Source organism: Acipenser ruthenus, chromosome 10 (assembly GCF_902713425.1).
Source record: "Acipenser ruthenus chromosome 10, fAciRut3.2 maternal haplotype, whole genome shotgun sequence".
In the NCBI taxonomy this organism is placed as follows: domain Eukaryota; kingdom Metazoa; phylum Chordata; class Actinopteri; order Acipenseriformes; family Acipenseridae; genus Acipenser; species Acipenser ruthenus.
The window spans coordinates 34,022,929-34,045,843 of NC_081198.1; the positions used below are offsets into that span (position 1 = coordinate 34,022,929).

At 39.1% G+C, this 22,915-nt stretch overlaps 1 protein-coding gene across 2 annotated transcripts; it reads right to left on the reverse strand.

The window, feature by feature from the left end:
• Positions 1 to 218: 218 nt before the first annotated feature.
• LOC117413054 (insulin-like growth factor-binding protein 2-A) lies at positions 219 to 21,180 on the reverse strand. Of its 2 annotated transcripts, none has more exons than XM_034021788.3 (4): positions 20,634 to 21,180; positions 5,334 to 5,500; positions 4,100 to 4,240; positions 219 to 3,959 (listed from the first exon to the last, which is right to left on the reverse strand). In XM_034021788.3, the coding sequence occupies exons 1-4, from the start codon at positions 20,992 to 20,994 to the stop codon at positions 3,810 to 3,812; spliced, it is 819 nt and encodes a 272-aa protein (XP_033877679.3). In that variant the 5' UTR covers positions 20,995 to 21,180; the 3' UTR covers positions 219 to 3,809. The 2 variants fall into 2 exon arrangements, with proteins under 2 accessions (XP_033877679.3, XP_033877669.3); XM_034021778.3 differs by having other exon boundaries at positions 5,307 to 5,500; positions 20,634 to 21,169.
• Positions 21,181 to 22,915: the final 1,735 nt, after the last annotated feature.

Consider the following 22,915-nt stretch of genomic DNA (forward strand, 5'->3'; position numbering starts at 1 on the left):
AGAATACTGAATGTTTCTTTTATTGCCTATATATCTTCATTTGTACTGTACAGGAAACATTAATAGAATTCAGTGCAAAAAAAGAACTGCCGGGTATCCTTGTGTACATAGCTAACCAGTATCAATATAAAGGAGGTGTTGAAGAACATTTGGCCACCAGGTGGTGCCAGACTCAATTCTTATTTAGAATTTGCAAACAATAAGCTATCTTTGAGGTGTATTTTCAAAAAATCTTTCTGCACAAACACAATCAATGTTATCACGTACCCCAGCATTGGATGAAAAAAAAATCAATTTAATATGGTGTAATTAACTTTGACAGGGGCTGTACAGCCCAAGCCTGGGATGTGGGAAATGCAATTTGGGACAACAGCTACAAGTACAAGTACAACACAGCATGTGGAGGTGTTCCTTAGCTGTTAGATGTAAATGGGCATTGGGGAGATCAGGTGTTTTTCAGAACTGTACTCTTGACAGCCGATCGCCGAGGGGTGAAATATGTTTATTTGCATCACACGCACTTAACACAGACAAAGGGGCTTTGGAAACTGAGTAACGTGAGACATTTTATTGAAATCTTTTTGCTGCAAAATTCGCTTTTCCATAGTTTTTAGACTGATTATAAATCTGGAAAAAAAAACCCAAAACCCCCCACAGTTGCTCAATATTAATTAGACAATCCCCAGAGGTAATTTTCCAGGTTTCCTACCAGGTAAGACTAAAGCAATATTCACTGCTGATGTTACAGTAGCTAACTATAGCTTTTTTTAGTGCATAACTTTTTTTTTTTCCATGGAGAAAAATAAATTATTCATTATCTTAACGTGTGACGTAAACCAGTTTGTGAAAAAAAAGATTGGCAAGAGGAGGGTGAAACGTATAGCATTTTGAACTTTTATTAAAAAAAAGGAGAAAAAAAATCACTGTGTAATATTTATTCAACCTGTAATTTATGTACTCTTTTAACCTTTGTCTTTTTGTTATGACAAAACATTTATTTAAATAAAGTTAAGTATTCATTTAAATATAGGGTCACAGTAAATGTTTTCTTTTTTCCCCCTGTGTGAATGATGTGTCAGAATGAGTATGGCTGTTTTTAACATTTAAGAAAAATGCATGCATGAAGAAACAGCAATTGAATATATCAGTAAAAACCAAACCCTCAGATGTAATTTTCTTTTTCTTATTGATGTTATTTACTTTTTAAACATCCCTGTAAGGGGAGATTGCATGAGTTTGTCAACCTTCGACTATGACTGCTCAGGCTGGCAACTTCAAAGTTTCAGTTCAAAATCTACTTAAGTTCTGAAGTTCTGAAGTTACAGCTGCATGGAGACTGTACACTTTTTAATGTCTGGTACATAGCTGACTTTTCCCCCTGACCCTGTGGGAGTGCAAAGGCCTATGCAGCACTCCCTGCTCCGTTCCATGTTAATAAATTATTGTTGTTTGCAGTGAACTGGAGTGGCTATGAGAATACTCCATAATCTAGCTTTCTGATAAAGTCACTGATAGTAATCAAAATAAGACTTCAAAATGCTCAAGTCAAAGCTTGACAGAAATATGTAAGCTCCAGACAATCTATACAGTACCAGTACCTATTTTAACGCTTAGGTCTGAACTGCAGACATCTTGCAGTATAATAATAACCTGAGGACCTGCTTACATGGTCTTTGTAATTTCATATATTCTTGCTTTCTGGACATAATCGTATGTTCTTCTTTAGTTTAATAGATCCTAAATATTGATAATACCAAAAGGGAGCTAATATATGTAAGATAATGCTAGAAGAGGAGGTAGACTTGCAGCAAGGTGACTGGCAAAAACATATGTTGATCCTTGATCAATTGGTATATCCAAAACTATGAGCTAAAAAGTATCGATATGGATCATTTTCCACTTGTTTTGATGGAATTTAATGACAAGGACACTAGAAATATAGTGTTCAAACTCAAAACAGTACAAAGCTGTCATTTAATTTCCATACTATCAGGGACATATTGGTAATAGGAATTATGTAAAACTGTCCATCTTTGACCCTTATGTAATGTCCCAGATTGACATTGCAACAAGATAAGATTGAATCTCAGGGTGCTGACGGGATCATGACATTAGTCATGATGATAAAGACATTAGGCGACATCTGTGTATTTGATTCTTACAGATTTATAGAAGGTAGTGTTTGCTCTTCTGGAACTGGTAGAATGAAATGTAATTCTTTAGTAGCAGGAAACACTCAATTATGGCGGTTTGATAGGGTACAAACTGACCACAATGATTAACCTTAACACATCTGATTCATATTTTTGATATTTTTTATTTGTATTTATTTATTTTACAAATGCCATATTTACTTTCATTTTATCTGACAGTCATGTGACAAATAAGAATTGTGCTGCGCTACAGGCACTGTTGCCAAGGGAACAGAGAGGACAGAAAGAGTTAACCTCGGCCAAGACCACAGAACCTGCTTTTAAGTATCTTGAAGAAGTAAGATTAATACTGTAGTCTAAATTCTTAATCATCAAAGATAAAAAGTGATTCAAAAAAAAAAAAAGAACTTCCAGAGCCACTGATATAAACTTTAGGACAATCTCATATTATACAAATTTAATTACAGACATTACTATATGTCTCAGAATACTATTACACCATTTTCTTCATACTGTTAAAAGACCAGGCCACATTGATACAGGATAAAGATACAAAAACGTTTTAAGAAAATTTCTGGGTTTTTTTTGTAGAAAACTGTTAAAAATAGCTGTTGTTAAACTAATTGTAGGAGTGCCTTAATCAAAAGTTGCTAAAACATTTATAAATGTGTTCATTTTTTTGCACCATTCTGGATGTGACAAATGTGTTCAATTTACAACAAGCTTGACAAAACAATTGTAAAACCTGCCATCTGTAGAATGCACTTTTGTTTAATAACTTGCTAGAATTACAGCAGGTAACGATTAAGGATTGGGCATGTATCGCTCAAGAACAGTTTAGATGTCTTCCAGACTTGTTGAATCAGGGCTGTCCTTTGGCTCCCTATGGCGGCTCTACATTCTGTTAAAATCCAGGGGATATATACCTACACCACACATAATTGTTTGATATTGATTGAGCTAAGCATAGTAGCAAATATGACACTGTTTAAAATCAACTCCATAACAAGCAATTACACTACAGCTATAACTAATTTATAATAGCATACACAGCTAGTATACCATGGTAAATTATAGCACACTTTATACACAGTAATTAATAATTCACAACATTGGTGGAGTTTCCATGCATGTTTTTTTTTTAGCTCGAGACATTTGCTCATGCAAATGAAGGGGAAAGGTGGGGGTTGATATGAAAATGAACTATGTGTAAAGTACTTGTGCTGTTTTTGTAGCTTACTAATTAAATTTTGTGAAAATGTGGTTTCCATGCGCAGAGAACTTGTACACGAGTGAATCTAAGCTGCTGTAATAAAGCAAAATACCTTGTGCCTGGTTGGTTAATAATGTGTTTTACTGCTCTTGCCCAAATTGTTTTTTAAATGTCATTGGCGGGGTGGCATTTCGTTAGTATTGAATCTGTTTCAACTAATTTATCTTACGACTCATTTATTAAAAATTAAGGATTAAGGATTGGGAACAGTGGATGTTTTCCCTTTGTTTCAGGAGCTTGAATCTCCAAACATCCTCTACCAGCAAATCCTTATGCCTTGTTATCTAATGGCTAGCGTCATTTCACGTTACCAGGGCAACATTCAGCATTTTAGTGATCTCCAATCTGTTGTTTCTCCAGGGGGGGGGGGGGGGGGGTACTTGTTAGTTTTGGGGTACGATGTCCTCGTTTTCATTGTAGTATAGATTGCACTCGGGGTCCCCCCTTATCACGGGGGAGTTTGGAATAGGCTTCCCTGTGCTTGGGTTCACACACCAACACTCGCCTCGCTGTCCATTCACAGACATCTTGCACTGAAATAAAAGAGACAACACAGAATGGTTTCGCATGGAACAAAGTACAGTCCTATTTAAAACAGGGGGATTTTACAGTAAAAGTGTATGGGACAATGTGGAACAGTGGCAGGGTGCAGGTGTTTCTGTAGACTGCTCACCTGTTTGAGGTTGTAGAGCCCCCGCTTGTCACAGTTGGGCATGTGCATTGTGTACAGGAACTCCAGAGGTCCCTTCTCATCGTGGATACGCATCATGGAGATCTTCTCTAGGACCTGGTCCAGTTGCTTTTGGCACAGACTCTGCACAGCAAAGAAAAAAAGACAGACTGGTTTCTGCTGCTGAGCGCCACATTTACTACTAATGCAGAATGATTGGGTGGGATATTTTGGTGCTGAAGCATTTCCAGCATGCATACTGTTTTATACATATTCTTTTATGGCTACTGCCATGGAAGTTTGTGACTTCTGAACAATTTGGATTGAACATTTTTATACGCCTTCATAATAGTGAAAAATTCACAATTTCTGATTTTTATAACAAAGCCACTGTCTATCAATAGCTCTATGAGCATAATTATCTAATTCCCCCAAAATATGGAGTTCTGCTATAGTGTCTGTCAAGACAGGCTTCACATGGAAGATTGTACAGTTGTATTTGAATAATTTCATGGCAATGTCTAATAATCTGTAGGCACTGATAATGTGTTTAACATTACATAAAGACACTTTGACAATAACACTTGTTTGCCAATAGAGGGCTCTGCTGTACTGCGTTAACCGCAGTATTAATCTTGACTAAGTAAACTTTGGTTATGGATAGAACCTTCTAAGGAAGCATGTTTTTAAATGATATCAGTACCCAAAGAAGGGGTGTTCTTAAAATTTTGAAGACTTTTCCTACATACTTTTCAGTCGTACTGGAGTATATATTTTTCCATAAGCAAATGAAACAATACAAATAATAACGAAGTACAAAAGTACTAAAAAGATAACTTTTTAATTTTTTTATTCTAGCTCCAAATAAAGAATTGTCTTGGTTAAAAAATAGTTCTCATTTTAATATTAGAATTTTTTTATGATTTTTTTTTGGGAGGCGGGGGGGGGGGGGTTCTCAAATCTTTCTCATTATTGGTCTTAAATTTCATCTAATTAAGAAAAGTTATTTTGGGCGGTGTGCTGGTGTATAGTACATATGTCTTTGCCCCCTTCTCTTACATTACCACATATCTTTAGCATGCGCTTAAACTTAGATATATACGCACAGGACTAAAATATTAAACCAAAAAAACAGTCAATGCAGATATGCAAATATAAGATCACAACCCCAATTTCAAAGGTTATACTGTAAAGTGGGATTTCCACTGACCGGTTTGAGTCTAGTCTTCTTACTGACTTCTGGGGTGTGGGGCTGTTTCGGTCCCTTGGACATCTGACGTTCCTGTTCGGTCTGCCGGAGTCGGATCACAGCCAAATCCTTTGCTTCATTCCGCTGACCGTTCGTCTTGCGGGCCTCTGGTATGGCCTCAGTCAGACTCACCTCTGAGTGATCAAGAAACTCTGCTGTTGAACAGAAGTTACCGAAATTAGATATAAATTACACATATACCATTACCAACACCAGTAACTGTCTTTTGGATGGAGAGACAGACAGCCTCTATTTACCCCCACATTCCAATACTAGCAATAACCTAGGCAAAATAAGATTCTGAGCAAGTTGCACCACAATTGGGTAAGCGGTTTTCTAGAAGAGTTTTCCACCTTTACATATATATATATATATATATATATATATATATATATATATATATATATATATATATATATATATATATAAAACATTATGACATACAGTGTACCAGACCAATAGACTCCAGATTGTGATATACTTGAAAATGTGTGCTAAAGAGAGTAATTAGCAAATTTTATCACAAGTTGTTCTGTTTTATATATATTTTATTTGATTTATTTATTTATTTTTTCAGTTGCCTTTTTAAGATATGATACATTTTTTGACAAAATAACTGGGGGGAAAAGTATCTGAAATTGATTTCTTTTGGGTTACTAAGCATAGGGTTAAAGTACAGGTGATTAGCCGTAAACTGGGGATAAACAGAGGGGTGGCATTAAATACAAAACATTCATTCAATCGAATGTTCAAATTGGATCAGGTTTGATGATGTCAGCACCCAAAACCCATGAATGAAAACTACTTTGGTTTTATATTATAGATTTCATTAAAAAGAAAGTTGATGAGACAGAATAAAGTTGGAACAGTATGATTTGGAGAGATACAGAATTAGGGACAAAACTAAAGAGAGACAGGGACACAACAGTGATTTCATTTTAAAAAGAAAAGTGAGGCTAACAATATCTCACAGGCCTGACTTAATAATATGTGAGCTGCAGATACAGCAAGCGAATTCCAAATAATACCTTAAATTAAGCTTAAGTTAAGCTGGGGCCTTTTGAACTCAGACATGGGTGTGCTTTAGGCTGCTGTTTCTTTGATTGAATTGAGGATCCTATAACCTTGGAAAGGTACCTGCCCGCTATCCAACTGTTTGGACACCCGTTCAAAGGCAATGACAGATATTTTGTAAAGGGGGCCCTTTACAGGTTTGTTTGTCAGTGCAGACAAAGGGAGAGTTGAGCCAGTGCATTGTGTGTTTCTCTGCTATCCAAGCAGTTGGCCGCAAACAAAGTCCTCCAGCTGTTTGTTAAAGTACAAGGCTCCTCCTTCTCAGGAAAAGGGAGGCGGCAGTGAGGTAGGTTGTTTCAGTGATCTGTATCAATACTTGTTGAGCCAGTTTCATGCTGTTTTGACTTTGGCACAGTTGATGGCTTACCATTTTTCCGTTACAATTGAATAAGAATACAATTGTGTGGAGGTAATTTTTTGTTTCATAACCACTAAGTTCAGGGTCAGGAAAGGAAATATGTCCCCACCATACTACACATTCACCTTGAGTTGGGAAATCACTGTTATATAAACCAAAGACGTGGACTTGTTTTTGTTGAAAAAACACGAATGATGCTTCTCCCTTTAGTGGATCTGTAGTAAAAGCAAAACAACGTACTTTAACCTTGGACATTTAACCAGGTTAGTTCTACAAACCCGATAAAGTATCAAACATTTACAGAGATGGCGTAATATCCACAAATGTAACTAAAAAGCATGTAGTTTGTATTGTATAAGCATTATACTCGGTTAAACAGTTCTTAACAAATATCTAACCCCCTATAAAAAAAAGTTTCATGCACTGCAAACTTAATTCAATTATTCAAAATTGACTTTATAAAAAAACGGTCTTTAAAAAAATTCCCTAAAACAGTCCTTAAGGTTGTGTAAATAGGCCCCAATAGTTGTACTTTTTACTCCTCTTACCTCAAAACTTCAAGGGGGTACATCGTGTGTATCTTTTGGGGGTTCACTTCAGATTTATCAGGGTGGAATCATGACCTTCAGTCTAGCTGGTTTGGAATGATTCACAACAATACTTGGGTTGCTGAGTTGCAGCTCCACAGAGTGCTGAGCAAACAAATACTTTCAAACATCTTTCATTTTTTTATATTTATTATTGGTTCCTGGATGAAAACTCCTTTTAAAAAGAAAAGCATGCTGACTCACCTGGCACTTAACAATGACGAGAATATTATTAATGATTTCATGGTAAGAACGTTTAGTATTTATATTTGCAATTACAGATTAGTCAAACCTGTGTAAAATGTGCTGTCACAAGTTCAGGAAAAACCCTTCCAGCAGGTAGCATGCCAATAATTACACTCAATTGTATTAGCCATCTTCGTCAGCATGTATCAAAAAACACAAGTATTAGAAAAAGGAGCCTGCTTTATGGTAACTGACTAAAGAAACTGGGTGAATACAATCTGCCTTTGTTTCTATTACTTTTAAAACCTCTGTTCATTCAGCACTATAAGAAGATTAACTTCCTTCCAGGGTTTTCACAGTTTATATACATAATCTTTCAGGTAATATTACATTTATATGCCGAGCCATCCTATGCCACAGGTTCTCTCCCTCAACTCAAAGGGAGTTGGTTTAACCCGAAGAGTTAGATTAATGATTTCCATTACATGAGAGTAGGTGTTAAAACTTCATGCTGATACTGGACTCAGCTCTCTCCAAGATAAGCACCAACTAAGACATAGCTTCTTTTACTGTGAACTAATGTGATCCATCTGCGTTTCCTTCCATCTGATGAATTAGATATCTTTCTGCCTGGTGTTGATGGCTGAAGTGTAATGCTGTCTCCAGGGATCAGCCTATTTTGCCTCCCTGGCGCATCAGCACACACAACGGCTGCAATGCTGGCTCCAGGGATCAACCACAGTGCGGCCTCCCTAGCGTATCAGCATGACAACCGTCTGGACTGAGCTGAGTAGGGTACTTCTCTTGAGTCTTCAAATGGGCACCTTCCGTGTTTTGTTGACTAGCCCACGACACCTTAAGAAGGCTCGACAGTGATTCTGGTGTCCCAGCATCACTCCCCTCTGTCTCCCCTCAGCTATGCCCAGCTTTTCCTTTTCCTTTACATCAACATTGCTTTCTTTCAATGATGCTTGAGGTCCCCAACCAGAATCTTTTCGTCTCAACCAGAGCCAGTTGCTGCTCCTCTCTGCTGCTTCAGATACGTTCTTCACTATGCGTGGCAACTCTTGACCACTGAATCTGATGTCTCTGAGAAACCGGGTTGTGGAGTGTGCCACAAATCCTCGACAACCCACCTCCACTGGGCAAACCTGGACTCTCCATCCTCACTGTTCCGCTTCAGCAGGCAGTTGAGCATACCAAAGTTTCTTCCTTTCATACGCCTCATCCACAGTACCCTCCCATGGCACTGTTAACTCTACCAGGAGAACAAGGCGTGCTGATCCAAACCACAAGACAATATCAAAGTCAAAGGTTTGTGGTGGCAATCTCAGGTGGGAAAATATGCCTTTGTCCAACATCTGCCAGCATTTTCCAGTGTCTAGCAGCTTCCAATTGTCCTAGACGAGTTTTGGTTTTAATACCTTTTCTTGGTGGTTGCTCCCCTGGGCGGAGGAATGTTATTCTTCGTGTGTCATATATTGCTGGAATTGGTGGCAACTTGTTGGTCATGCTACGCTTGTCTTCCAATGCTTAGGCCAAACATTACAGCACCTGGTCATGATGCCAAGTAAACCGTCCTTGGCTAAGACCCACCTTACATCATGTCAAAATGTGTCTTAATGTAGCTGGAGATGAACACAAAGGACACCAAGGATCCTCTTCTACCCATAGATTAAAGTTCTGTGGTGATGGGAGAACATCATATGTTGACCTGATAAGGAAACTGATCCTGCTCTGGTCCATTGACTCGCCAGCCGATCTTGCGTTGTTCCACACTCTCCCATCTCATCCATTCTCCCTGCTTGGCCTGGGAAACTGCCTTACACACCTACTCCTTACACACACTCCTCCTGCGTTTGAACCTTGGTGACTACCAGCTTTCTCTGTTGAGCTGGGGCTGCTTTGTGCCATGTAAGAGGAGTTGAACTGGGACCAAGCCCTCCTCTTCCATGCTGTACTTGCCCCATGATATCACTGATAGGGCAGAATTGTCCGAATTTTGATTAGAATCCTATCGCTTACGTCTATTAAAACATTTAAGAAAAGGTAAAGTACCAATGAAAAGGTTGTAATCATTTCTTATTATGTAATACATTTTACACCTGTGACTTGCTGGTGCACTTGGTGTTACAATAGTCAGAATTTTGATTAGAATCCTATTGTTGATATAACATTCAAAACAACCAAGGGGGAAAAAGAACCAGGAACAAAACACGTAATATCCAGATATGTATGAGTGAACATAAACAACAACCATCAACCAACATTATTCTTTAGCAAAGGGAATCTGCTTTGTTAATATCTACAGACAGGGTTTCAATAAAGCTGGTACACAACACAGCTGAAACAGAAACCTCACAGAATAACAATGAGGAGACAAGGAGACTTCAATAAATTGACTGACTGTGTGACCCTGAGCAAGTCACTTAACATCCTTGTCTTTCGGGTGAGACAATGTTGTAAGTGACTCTGCAGCTGATGCATAGTTCACACACCTTAGTCTCTGCAAGTCACCTTGGATAAAGGTGTCTGCTAAATAATAATAACAGAATAGACTTTATGCGCTTGTGAGTGTATTGAATCAGTAAAAGGGACTTCTTGAATGAATAAAGCTTCATTAATTAACACATCTTTAAACTAAACTTAAAGGTTTAAAAACGTAAAGGCGCATGAAAATAGCATTCTTGTTTTTGCCTGTCAACCAGAGCCCACACACCCATCTCTCGTACCAAAGTTGATATGACATTTACCTGCTGTTGCATTTCTCTGTAATTGCTTCAGGTTATCCATACATGCGTGTCTTGGTTAATCTCTCTTGGACGCCAGCCAACTAAAACTGGATCCTTTCCAATCTGTCAGTCAGTTCACTCGGTAGGTGTTCACAGCTTGTTTCATTTGTAAGATTTGAACTCTTAATACAGGATCAGCAGGGTTGTGGGATAGCTCAACCTGATTCATCTCGGCCATCTAGGTCATCTAGGGATTCAGCAAAATACAGTACTGCTGGCATTGGATCCAAAATATTCCAAATATTACTTTTCAATTAACCAATTTGTTTTAAATATGTTGCCCAGTTCCTTAGCGGTCACTGTCTGGCACTGTCTGTCTTGTCAATAAGGAGTTGGAAGCATCTGAACGTTTCAACTGAAGGGGCTTTCAAAGTAACTTCAATGGTGGTGCCAGAGAGTGTTCATTTATCTGCAAGTCACTCTGCAACCTTCAAACTTTAAAGAACAACATCACACTACCTAGCTATTTCTACCATGCTATTTGAAGAAGGAGGAAGCCAAAACATTGAAGCTAATTAGCAAGTTATAATAAAATAGCAAGTTATCAGTTTATCAGTTACTTCTTTATTAAGTATTTCTAGTGATTGATGAGTATCCTGTTGGATCCTGATTCTCCCTGGATATAGAGCGTTTTGCTGTTTTTGAATACACTCCCTCTATATATACTGTATATACCCTCTATAATTAACATAAACAGCTGCATTAACTCATACAGCAATCATACTTCATGTTTCCAATTGTAGCACAGCGGTGACTCACACGTGCCACCATGTGGTTTTTTGAGAAGTGTGTCATTTGCTGTTTTATTTGAAATATGCCTGTACTTCTGCCCGTATGTCCAACATTTCCAGTGACTTTTTGGTAGATTCCAACGAGGCAGAATTACAGTAATCATAGAAACAGTGCAAGACAACTGTATAGGCTACACCCAGTATGATGAGGGAAGGTTAAAGCAGTAAAAACTGGTGTTAAAGTTAGTGCTGTTGTTATGGTTCAGACCTAGGCAGCATATGGGTTACATATGACTGTAAAACGAAGATTTACAATTGAAAGCGATAGTTAATGACAATGAATAATGTGGTCCCATTCCAGTTGTCCACATATCTCTCACACTTCTATACAGTATAAGCTCACCATTGCCAAGGCAACACCTAAAAGGCTTTTCAGTAGCCCAGCGTTATCAAGGAGTTCAAAAAGGTAAAATAACTTGGGAACACATAACGGGTAATCAGAACAGGCTGAATGTTACAAATCAGAGAAGAAATGTCTTTTTTAATGATAGGTCGCCATGATTAATTTGTAGTTTACCAACTATGGCAATCAAGCCATGAGCTACAGTTAAAGTAAATTATTGATTTTACAGCAGTCAACTTTTTGTGTAAATAGTGTTTTACTATTAGTGGCGCGCACTATGGTTGTCAGTTAGTTTGTGTTGGCACAGATAAGGGATATGCTAAGAAAAAACATTATTTTTTTTTATTTCTTCAAATATTCTCACTGTAAGCAGGGTTCGCCAAGATGCAAGCATAAGCAGACATTGTATAAGAAAAGCTACCAGGCTAATACAGAATTGAATTTGCCCTTGGAAAAGTCTGCCATTAATGTGAAGTCATTTTGGGGGGGACACGTTTAAAGTGTATACGGAAAGCCTTTTGCTCATCCCTTCTTGTTGCTGAACTTGGCTGTGAAGATATGTGGTGGGGTATCCCCCCCCCCTGCCCCCTTCATATTTTTGTGTTATATGTTGTATGTGGTATGTATGTATTGGTGCACAGAGTGTGGGTTATCAGGGGTGAGTTAAAATATATAGTTGTATTTAGGCACAGGGATTGCACAATCACTTCACGTGCAGATAAAGTGTGTATTAGCATGTGGGCACTGGGATTGTACAAATGAGTTCACGTGCTGGGATTCAAGTGAATAATGAATTAGTAATTGAATCCCGGCACAGCTGTATATATAGATGCACAAATCACTCTCTCTGGGTTGGGAGTTGAGTGAGGAGAGAACGGGAGAGAAAATATGAGGGTAAACTTTAAAACTGAAAGTAAACAATTGCTACTCCTGCTGGCTTTAAACCAGCACGATACTTGTTTGATTTAGTGTTCACTTTGTTTAGTGTTTTGTCTGTTTGGTTTGGCCAACGTGCCGTTTTGTTTTGTGTGCAGAGTTTTGTTTTCTGTTTTAAACCTTTTTATTTTACAATAAACCAGCTCAAGCAGTGCTTTCATTACCCCAGCATTGTTGTCTGTGTCCACTGCCTTCCTGGTCTGACATCACCACCAGCCATCCTGGTCAAAAGATATTATCTGTTTGTTTGTTTGTTTGATCTGGCAACTTTCACAACCACAGTCGGTTGACCTGATGATTAATGATGTGTGCCAATGTTTAGTATAGTGCATCATAGAATGGAAATGTGTTAAATGTTTTACTCTTGTGTACTCTAGTGTGTTTACCAGGATCTCCAAAACAGGCAAGCTCCAGGCTACCATCCATTAAGCAATTAATGAGTGTGATGTTGGAACAGAGCAATACAGATTGCTATAAGAATGCTTCTTGTATCTGCTTCCTGCCATTTTGAACTTCATCACTCTCTAAGCCATAAAGATATGCTTCTGCTACTACTTACAGCAGTAGGAGGTTATAAACCGTATACACCCATGTACAATGTTATATCAGAACAAATAAAAAAAATAACACATCATTTGGATGACCCCTTTGTTCCTTGAGACGTGACATAGCTTCAAGTTTATAACATCCTCCTTCTGCAAGTAGTCGTATCAGCATGCCTTTATGACTTATGAACTAGTAAAAGAACTACAGGAAAGAGTTATGGAAAAGAACGATTGACAGACATTGAATGACTATTTTCATTGTAGCAACAAGTATAATAAATGTAAATATATTTGTTTCTGAGAACTCTATACCTCTGTGAGCAATCATTTTATTTACTCAGTCTGGCAGCCATCCCATGCACTGTAAATTCAATAAATGGGCATATGCGTGGGAGCAGGTGACAGGCTTTAAAAAGCTTTTTTTTTTCATATCCCCAGGGAGGGTTAACCAAGTCCTACGAGAGACAGCTTGGATTCCTCATGCTTCAAGGCGGATCCCTGCTCCTTCTCCCTGGCCTCAAACTGCACATTAAATCCTGGCCTGTCTGTGAGGGCCGCTCTTTAAGACAGGTTCTGACACAAGTGCCGTGAGGAGAGAGAGAGATAGAATCAGCCTCTCCCCCTCACCTATTAATTACACACTGACAGGCTTTTAATGACACCCCGGGCAGACGAAACTGCAGTGCTGTGCGTGTCGGAGTGAGCCTGTCAGCCAGGAGCAAGCCTTGGCACGACTGGTAGTCACAGGGCTGGTATGGTAATTACAAGGGAGGATCCCCTAACCACAGCGACAGTGTGAAAGAGAGGGCTGGCAAGTGAGGAGTGTGAGGAGTGTGGGGAGAAGAGGTGCCACACCATGATTCTGGTCTTGGCAGAAGTAAAAGTGCCCGGTTGGCAGAAGGTTTGGGAGAAGCTTGAATAATTTTGCTGCCCTGTAACACCTGTAAGTCACATTGGATAAATAAATAAATTAATACATTAATGAATTAATTATTATTAATAATAATAATAATAATAATAATAATAATAAGATATCAGAAGTAGTTTCTGAATATTTTGTCTGCTATGCAGAATCAACACTGGTAGGCAACAAGGTTTTATGGCCCACGGCGCAATAGAACACAGAATACTTGCATTCTACCAATGCTATCACTGTTCATTTCCTCTAGCTAGGGCATCTGGTTGCAAGTGTGACAAGACCTTAACCATTCACAGTTCTTGCCCCTTTAAAAATTGACCCAGGACACCAGAATTGAGTTTTTCAAGCGTGGTTGCGCTATTTTTTTTAATAAACACAAAACCACAAAAATAAACTAAACACAAAATAAACACCTATCTCCTCAATGAGCACTAACTAACACACAGGAACCTAACTAGCACAGGACAGCTAGGCCGTTTACCTGTCACACAAACCTCACTTTACACAAACCACGCAGGTTGACACTGCACGTAGTTTCGTCTTGACTGTTAGGAAGCAGCGCACCTCTTCTGCCTCCTTCTCCACCACAGCCCCAAACAAACTGTCTGCTCTCTTTTTATACCCTGCACCTGGCTCTAATTTAATAATAAGCACCAGGTGCAGGGGATAATTAATAATAAAACAATTAACAAATCAAAATGAAACAATAAAGCAAAACAATCAAACAATAAAAGAAACTTACAAAAATGTGCCTGCGCACATATCCTACGTAGGGAGGATTTTAACCCCCCTCCCTGCTGTCTTACACAAGATAAACCATCAATGTCTCACTGGGATGCTGGTCTCCTTGTAGTCCCTAGGCTGGAGTCAACTGGAGATAAGGGTTTAATTGTTCAGTGAATGTTTTTAAATCTAGGATGAAGCCCTTCTTTTACCTGGCTATAAAAATGTAAGTTTGTATTGTATTCTAATGTCTGCAGCCATACCAGCCAGCTCTTAAAAGCTATGCAAGGTTGTACCTTGTTAAGATATGTACCTCCATGGAAAATTTTTTGCCACAGAAAGTTCACCCAATGCCCCTTAACCAATGATAATGTGCTGCAGGAGGTGCCCATTTTTGGAGAACCTAAGCAGGTCCTTGCACTGTAAACATGATTGCATAAGTATAAAAAGTAATAAACAAAAGATTTTCAACACAAGAAACTAGTGTGCACTACATTGCTATTAGACCTTCTGCTTCTGTAGCTGAAAAGCTGGTTCATGTATTTGATTTTTCGAGGATTGATTATTGTAACCCTCTGCTTGCAGGTGTCTCCAAAAGCACACTGTCCAAATTACAACATGTTCAGAACTCAGCAGCTCGTATCCTGACAAGGTCACATGCAAGGGATCATATCACTCCTGTTCTAGAGTCCCTGCACTGGTTGCCTGTCAGGTTTTGTGTTGATTTTAAAATTTTACTTCTTACTTTTAAGGCTTTACATGGTTTGGCCCCACAGTATTTATCTGATCTCTTATCAGTCTACACCCCTTCACGCAACCTTCGCTCAACTGATCTTGGATTGTTATGTGTTGCCTCTGTTCACCTCCGTTCTGTGGGCGACAGGGCTTTTTGTTGTTATGCCCCAAAACTTTGGAACACCATTCCTAAAGAGATCAGGGATTCTGCCACTCTCAATGCTTTTAAATCTAGCTTAAAGACCTACTTTTATAGAAAGGCATTTTTATGACTGTTTTTATTTTCTGTTTTGTTTGTTTGTAAAGCGCTTTGAGATGTTTATTTTAAAGGCGCTATATAAATAAAAGTTAAATAAATTATTATTATTATTATTATTATTATTATTATTATTATTATTATTATTATTATAATAGCCGGAACATTTACTAAGACATTTTACTATTTTGAAAAATATAGAGGTTGTTAAATCCAATTCCATCATGACTGGCTAAATGACACAACCCTCCACAATTTGACTTCAGGGTTGTCAAACCACACTGCATCTAATATATATTTTGTTAACCTAGCACCTCTAAATATGATAGTGTGGAAAAATGACCTCATAATTGGGTCTCCAAGAGAAAAGATTAACCATGATTCAGCTATTTAAGTATAATGGTGACTTCCATCTCACCGTCCAGCATTAGTCTGATAGGATTGTCCCAGACTATACTTTCCTTTGTCCACGATACTATACTCCAACTTTTTCTCTGATTCATAACTTATTTCACCTGAACAAGCTCTCTGGTGTTAGTTGGGGTCAAATGAATACAATGACGCAGGATTTGAAACGATGGTCTATTGAAACTAATCCCCAGGTTATACACAGTCTACCTGTCTTTCAACTTTCATAAATTGCCCTCCCAATTACCTCTTAAACAGCAAATAACACTGCTTCACACTTTTCTGTATATACTGAAAAGTATAAACCCATGGTATAAACCCAGTGACTTAGACTGGCAGTTATCATTCGCCTCAAGTATAAATTAGATAAATTAAAATAATTTTAAATATTTTATTTATTTGGCAGATAATAACGATTATTGCAATCGTTTGCAGACGATAATCGATAGCTGAAATTTTCATTATCGTCCATCCCTATGGTATAGCATTGCAATGCATGCTTTCAACATAGTTTCACATGGGCAATGCACTTGTGTCTTTATCTGAAACCATCTGAGCAAGTGAAATCATAAGCCAATCATCTTTGTAACCACTAACATGTCTACTAATCCTAGCATGGAAAGTACATTCTTTTGATTTAACATTAAAATGGAGCAACAAAATTGTACATCATTTAGCTAGCTGATGTGTTCTCAAGGAAGACTTCCTCTTCACCTACAACCATTGGAGAATGTAAACAAAACAGAGTCAACAAGGCCTTAGACTGCGTAAAAAGGCTGGAAAACAGACACCAATAAATGCTATTTTAGTGTTAACCTAATTGTAAGACACAGCAGCTTTAATCTAATCAGAGGAAATAGTTTTTACCAACACCATAAATTATTTAGCATTTCACATTGCATGCTTAACGATCAACACTAAGCACTCAGAGTTTGCACAGTGGATTAGCATATTCCAGCAACAATGACCTTTCATGTGGTTGTTAACGTATCGGTGCCTGCAATTTTTACATTTTACACAGCAGGTGTTTTAGGTGTCAATAAAGGTGTCACTGATTAGCAGAGACAGAGAACTTCAAAACAGGACAAACTTGGGGGTGGGTGCGACTGATACACTTCTGTTGGCACTGCCACCCAGCATCATACCAAATCAAAACTGACCAGTCAATCGATCCACCAATATAAGAGTATATTTAGAGTAATATACAGCATAGAGTATATCTTTAGTCCAGACAAAATGTATATCCCCGGGCCCTATTAGTACAGCTTTAACTAATTAATTCATTAATTAATGTTCTTATAAATAAAATATAGTTTGATATTCATTAAACTTTCTGTATTGGACTTTAGTAATAAGACCATTGGTTCTGCTTAGTATCAAGCTGTTTTCCAAATGGTATCCAAGCATTAATATTGACTGTTGAGGAAATTTCAGCCAAAATACATGTTGTATTTTAATAATGAAATAGTAGATGATACATGTATAGGCCTGCAATCTCCAGTGAATGGGTTATATTGACACTTGTGGCGTGTTTACTGCTAATTGTTTGCTGTCCTATGACAGAAAAATAATAATCTGTTCTTGATGAGAAAGTGTATCTAATTATTTTCTAACAATATACAAGACATCTTTCTATTTTAAAACCTTACCAAACATAAGTTATAAAGTGGGTAACTATTAAATATGTATTCCGTATACCGTATGCAAATTAAGGTGAAATATTAGGTTTCTAAGTTAATACACTTCAAAGGACCTTTGGACATAAGTAAAAGATTGTACTGCTCCACAGGCAAAACAAAATATGATATTGTAATAGTGGGTCAATTTGAGACTGCTTGGGTTTGGACGCTGGGGAGGGTGGGAGGGGGGGGAAAGGGACCGTTAGTGTTATTGTACTGGTGTGTGTGTGTGTGTGTGCGCGCGCGTGTGTGTGTGTTTGTGTGTGTGTTGTCCTGTCTTCCCTGTATTTCCTGTATGAGAGAGGGGTCTGTGTTGGCTGCACTGTGATTTGTGTTCGGTTCCGCCAGTCAGCTGTTTGCGCGGGACCAACGGTCTGAGCGATTGGACTGTGTGTATTTAAATGTACCCCTGTGTGTGTGAGCCAATAGGGTTTGGGGGGATCACTATTTAAGAGCTTAGGGTCGTGTTGTGGAGTGTTCGTGTTGTTGTTGCTAGGGAGTGTAAACGGGCTAAATCAATTTTCTGAAAAAGCAAATATTAAACGGCACTTTTAAGGGACAAAAAAAATTCCCAGTAGCGTCTTCATTACCGCCGCTTAGAACCCAATACATGCCAACGCAACACTGGTGTCAGAAGTAAGCGGGATATGAAGACTACAGGAGATGCCCGGTCAGAAGAGACCAAAAGAAGCAGGGAAGGGCGTCGATCTGCGAGCCACCCAAGAGAAAGAGCCCCAAGGAGACAGCCTAGCGCTACCACCTGAGAAAAGAGAGCCCTGCGCCGCAGCAGCCGCCAGAAAGCTCTGCTCCACAACCTCCGTCTGAGAGAGAGTGTCCTGTGCCACCCGGGAGAGAGTGTCCTGCACCACCCAGAAGAGAGTGTCCTGTGCCACCCAAGAGAAAGTGTCCTGCGCTACCAGAGAGACAGTATCCCGTGCCGCCACCAGTGAGAGACTGCACAGCACTGCCAGCGAAAGAGTACCTCATGCTGCCAGGAAGAGACTGACCTGCGCTACCAGAGAAAGAGTACCTTGCACCACTAGAGCCCCAGAGAGAGAGCCCAGTGTCACCAGAACCCCCAGGAGAGAGTTCAGCGCCCTCGCCCGAGAGGGTGCCCAGCACTGTGGCTGCTGCACCCAGCCCTCGCCAAACAGCAGCTGGGTTTTCGAGATTGCTGTTGGGGCTGTGCTAGCTAGCCTCTGCCCCAAAGAAGCCCGGACCCAGGAGGGACTGCCATCCAGGACTGGCACGGGGGTCTGGGATTGGTGGCAGCCCTGGAGCCCCGTGATGTGGCCCAGCCCCTGAAGTGGTCATCACATTGTGTCACCCTCAAACATGCCGCTAGGACCCGTCCATTGCTGTCCTCCTGGCAATCACGCAGCCTGCCACACCGGGACAAGATCAGCGCTTCCCGGGCCAGGAAGCGTTTGAGCGGGGGGCACTGTAACGGCAGGTGAATTTGAGACTGCTTGGGACTGGACACTGAGGGGGGTGGGGGAGCAGGAATGTTAGTGTTAGTGTATTGGGGCGGGTGTGTGTGTGTATGTGTGCAGTCGTGTCTTCCCCGTCGTTTGTGTGTGTCACCTTCCGTGAGTCTGTATCACACGGGTGCATGAAGTAAGTCCATTACTTAGAAATTTCAAATTGAACAGAGTCCTCACACACAAAGATAAACGTGTTTGTCTTCAGAGAAGCCATTTTTAGCTGTTTTCTGTGTTTACTCTGCTGTTGTAAGCACAAAATTGAGTATATTGTTCTTTAAAGCAATTTGGGTGAAATTACTGTCCTTATACTTCATATTCTGCCAGATTTACTAAGCTTTTGCTTTGTGAAATACAAAATCGCTGATGTTTTAGAACTTGGCATAAACAACTCTGAATATTAAATCAACATCTCCTTACACACCTGTATTGTTATTTTAAATTACTGGATCATTGTTTTTTTTTTTCTTCTTCTCTGAAACAGTCTAAAGTTTTTACAGCCATCTTAATTTCCTAAAAACGTTCACCATGAATAAGGCACAAACTGTATGATGTATTGTGACTAATTTCAAGGCCGATTTTAATGATAAAATGAAAGACTTTTTTGCATGGTTTTTTTTGTTTGTTTTGTTTTGTTTTGTTTTTGCGTTGTAAAGTAAACTACTTCGTTTTGTATTGGAACAAAATAAGAAACTTTCTTATCGATCCAATTGTACACACTTACACAATGAGGGAAAACACCTGCTTTTTTAATATCAAAGTGTTGATTATATCCTTATCCCTTTCTGTTTGATGATGGTTCATATTTATCCTGTTTTTTTATTTTTTATTACCAAGTAGTGCTATTTGCAGCCCAGTTATGTTTCGTACTAACTGTATAACTATACTGCGTGCTTGTATTCTACACATCGCATCTTGAAGTCAACAGGATAAAAACATCCACTGAAGGTTCTAAACGAGTTCAACTTAAAAGATTTATTCTTGTTTCTTTTATTATAACATTAGCGTTTTCTGTTTGTTTGTATTTGCATATTTCTTCTAATGTATATTACAAAGACCTGTGAATTATCCATCCTTATGTGTTTATTTTGTGCTGGGAAAGTTCTGTTACCACTAATTTTATTGCTCTTTGGAACTAGAGCAATGTATAAACATATTGTAGCGATGACACATTGACCTGGAAAATAATAACTATAAAAAGAATATTTGCATAGTTTATTTATGAAGGTCTTTCAACAATTACTGTTTACATTATTCTATACCGTTGCAACCAAAGTGCTTGTTTTCTTGTGCCTGAAAAACAAAACCACAAACATAACACAATTGGTTGTATTTTGTATCCACATAACGGTGACTTCGTATTAAGTTAGTGGCGTCTGTCGAACTATTAGTGTTTTGTCAATGTATCCAAAAAACAAACCAAAACTATATACTGCTTAATTCTCACTAGCTAACAGGTTATATCTACTACTTACCAATATCAGCTCCATTTTCTTTACTCCCCTTACTCTCCCCGTCATTTCTTCGCCCGCAACGCCCGTACCCCTGCACCAGCTCCTGCAGGGGTACCTCTGAGCCTGGTTTTGGGTAACACCGAAGTCCGGTGGAGCAGCGCGCGGTGTACACCCCACAGGTCTCGCCCTCTTGTCGGGCACATACCGGGCAGCAGCCACAGCCGGGCTCCCGCACTAGTTCTGTGCAGGGCGTCCTGCGCTCAGGGCAACTAGCCTGGCGCTCGGCAGCACAACTCGGGCAACGAAACACCACCTCCCCAAGTGAGGTGTCGAGGATGGACACCAATGCCAACAACAAGGAACAGCCAATATACGACAGCATTTTACCATCAGAGTTCAAACTACAGACTAATAGCACAAAACAGGGGAGAGCAACTCCAGGTGAGAAAGTGAAGGCTGACAGGTAGGACAAGTGGAGGGTGCCTACTTGGTCCTACAGACTGACAAATTACTGTGCATACTGAATTGACAGGACCAAGCCACCTAGTGAAAATGATAGGTAAAAGCAGAATGTGTTTTGTTATATACAGTAGATAAAAACATATTATCTCCTTTGGTCACAATATTAAAATCTTGGTATATATCTGCATTGTTTTCTTCTTCTTCTTCTTCTTCTTCTTCTTCTTCTTCTTCTTCCATCAACTTCAAACTGCTCCTGTTCACACGCGGTGTAATCATCCCGTGTAGATTACAGTTCAGATGCAAAAAACTTGCACTCCTGTGTCAACCATTCTCCTTGGGCAGTGGTGAACCGATTGATCTGAAACTTCAAGTTTGCAAAGCAGAAGTTGCTGAGATAAACTTTACTATCAAAATGGCTGCCACCAAATTTGCCAAAACACTCCCCAAACATCAAACTGCTTCTGTTTACAAACTGTTTTACCAACTAACTCTAAACTTGGTAGGCATCATCCTGTGGACAATGGAATTCAAATATGGCAAAATAGTGCCATAACTTCTTAAATTTAAAACTGCTTCAGTTTAAAAACAGTTTACTTGATTAACTCCAAACCTGAAAACCATCATGCCTGCATCCATATGCGACGTGTGAGTCTTTCGTTTGGGGAGGCTATTCCACACTTTTCCCCTTGAATTTATTGAACCCAACGATGTACAGTAAGATACACACACATTATATATATATAATTAAGACTTGCATTATTTTTTTTTATAACTCTGTTACAAGTGAGTCTGAATACTAAGTTTCATTCATTGTGTTGAGTTTGAAAAATAGTCAGACTGACGGACACAAATAAAAGCTGTAAACCGGATTCATTCTCCTGTGTCTTTTAGAGAACTTGTACTCAAAAAGTCACAGCCTCCCCAAACCTCTTATACGCGCCGCCTATGCCTGTATCAGTGTTTGTGAGTGAGCCAAGATGGACGACCTGTCACATTTTTGGGGAAAAAAAAACTTTCAAAGTCTTCTTCTAAAGAACTAAACCCGCTTCTTCCGTGTTTGGTACTGATACTGGGGCTTGGGAGCCGTAAAACTGCCTGGCAGTTCTAGTTATTATTATTATTATTATTATTATTATTATTATTATTATTATTATTATTATTATTATTTATTATTCTTTATTTCTTAGCAGATGCCCTTACCCAGGGTGACTTACAGTTGTATACAAAAAAAATACATATCAAGAATTACAGTGCAATTAAGAGCAAGATACAAAATACAGTGACTACAGTCCTAATAAGAGCTAATACAAAACACAGTAAGATTTGATATCGGGGCAGTTTAAGATCAGATAAGTGTTGATAGTTACATCAGGGTTAGATACGAGTGCAAGTGAAATACACAATACTACAGATTGGGTTAAGTGCAGGATTAAATACAGTAAAATAGGGAGCAGATAAGTGCAAGTTAAAGTGCATTAAAGACAGAGTACTATATTGTCCAGAAGGGAAGAGTTGAGTTTTACAGGTGTGAGTTTGAGGTGTGTCTTGAGAAGGCGTCGGAAGGTGGTCAGAGTACCAGGGCCTAGACGAGGAGTTGTGTGGAGTAGTTGGTGAGGATTCTTTGTATGTTGCTAGGTTCTTTACTGAGGAGGAGGGAGAGAGCATGATAGATTCCAGAGGAATGGAGATAGAGAGATCAGAGGAGGGGAACAAAAGGTCAGATTTAGAGAGGTTGAGTTTGAGGTGATGCAAGTACATCCAAGAGGAGATAGCAGACAGACAGGTAGAGAAACGGGAGGGCATGGTGTGGTCAGAGGGGGGGAAGGAGAGGAAGATCTGAG

What these genes read in the sequence shown, in the direction of transcription:
- LOC117413054 (XM_034021778.3), bottom strand. Translation starts at nt 20,994, where the DNA reads ATGCTGTCGTATATTGGCTGTTCCTTGTTGTTGGCATTGGTGTCCATC. An exon ending in AGAAAATGGAGCTGATATTG is followed by an intron (nt 5,501 to 20,633) that starts GTAAGTAGTAGA and finishes TCTGTTCAACAG; the next exon opens with CAGAGTTTCTTGATCACTCA. An exon ending in GGCTCTACAACCTCAAACAG is followed by an intron (nt 3,960 to 4,099) that starts GTGAGCAGTCTA and finishes CTTTTATTTCAG; the next exon opens with TGCAAGATGTCTGTGAATGG.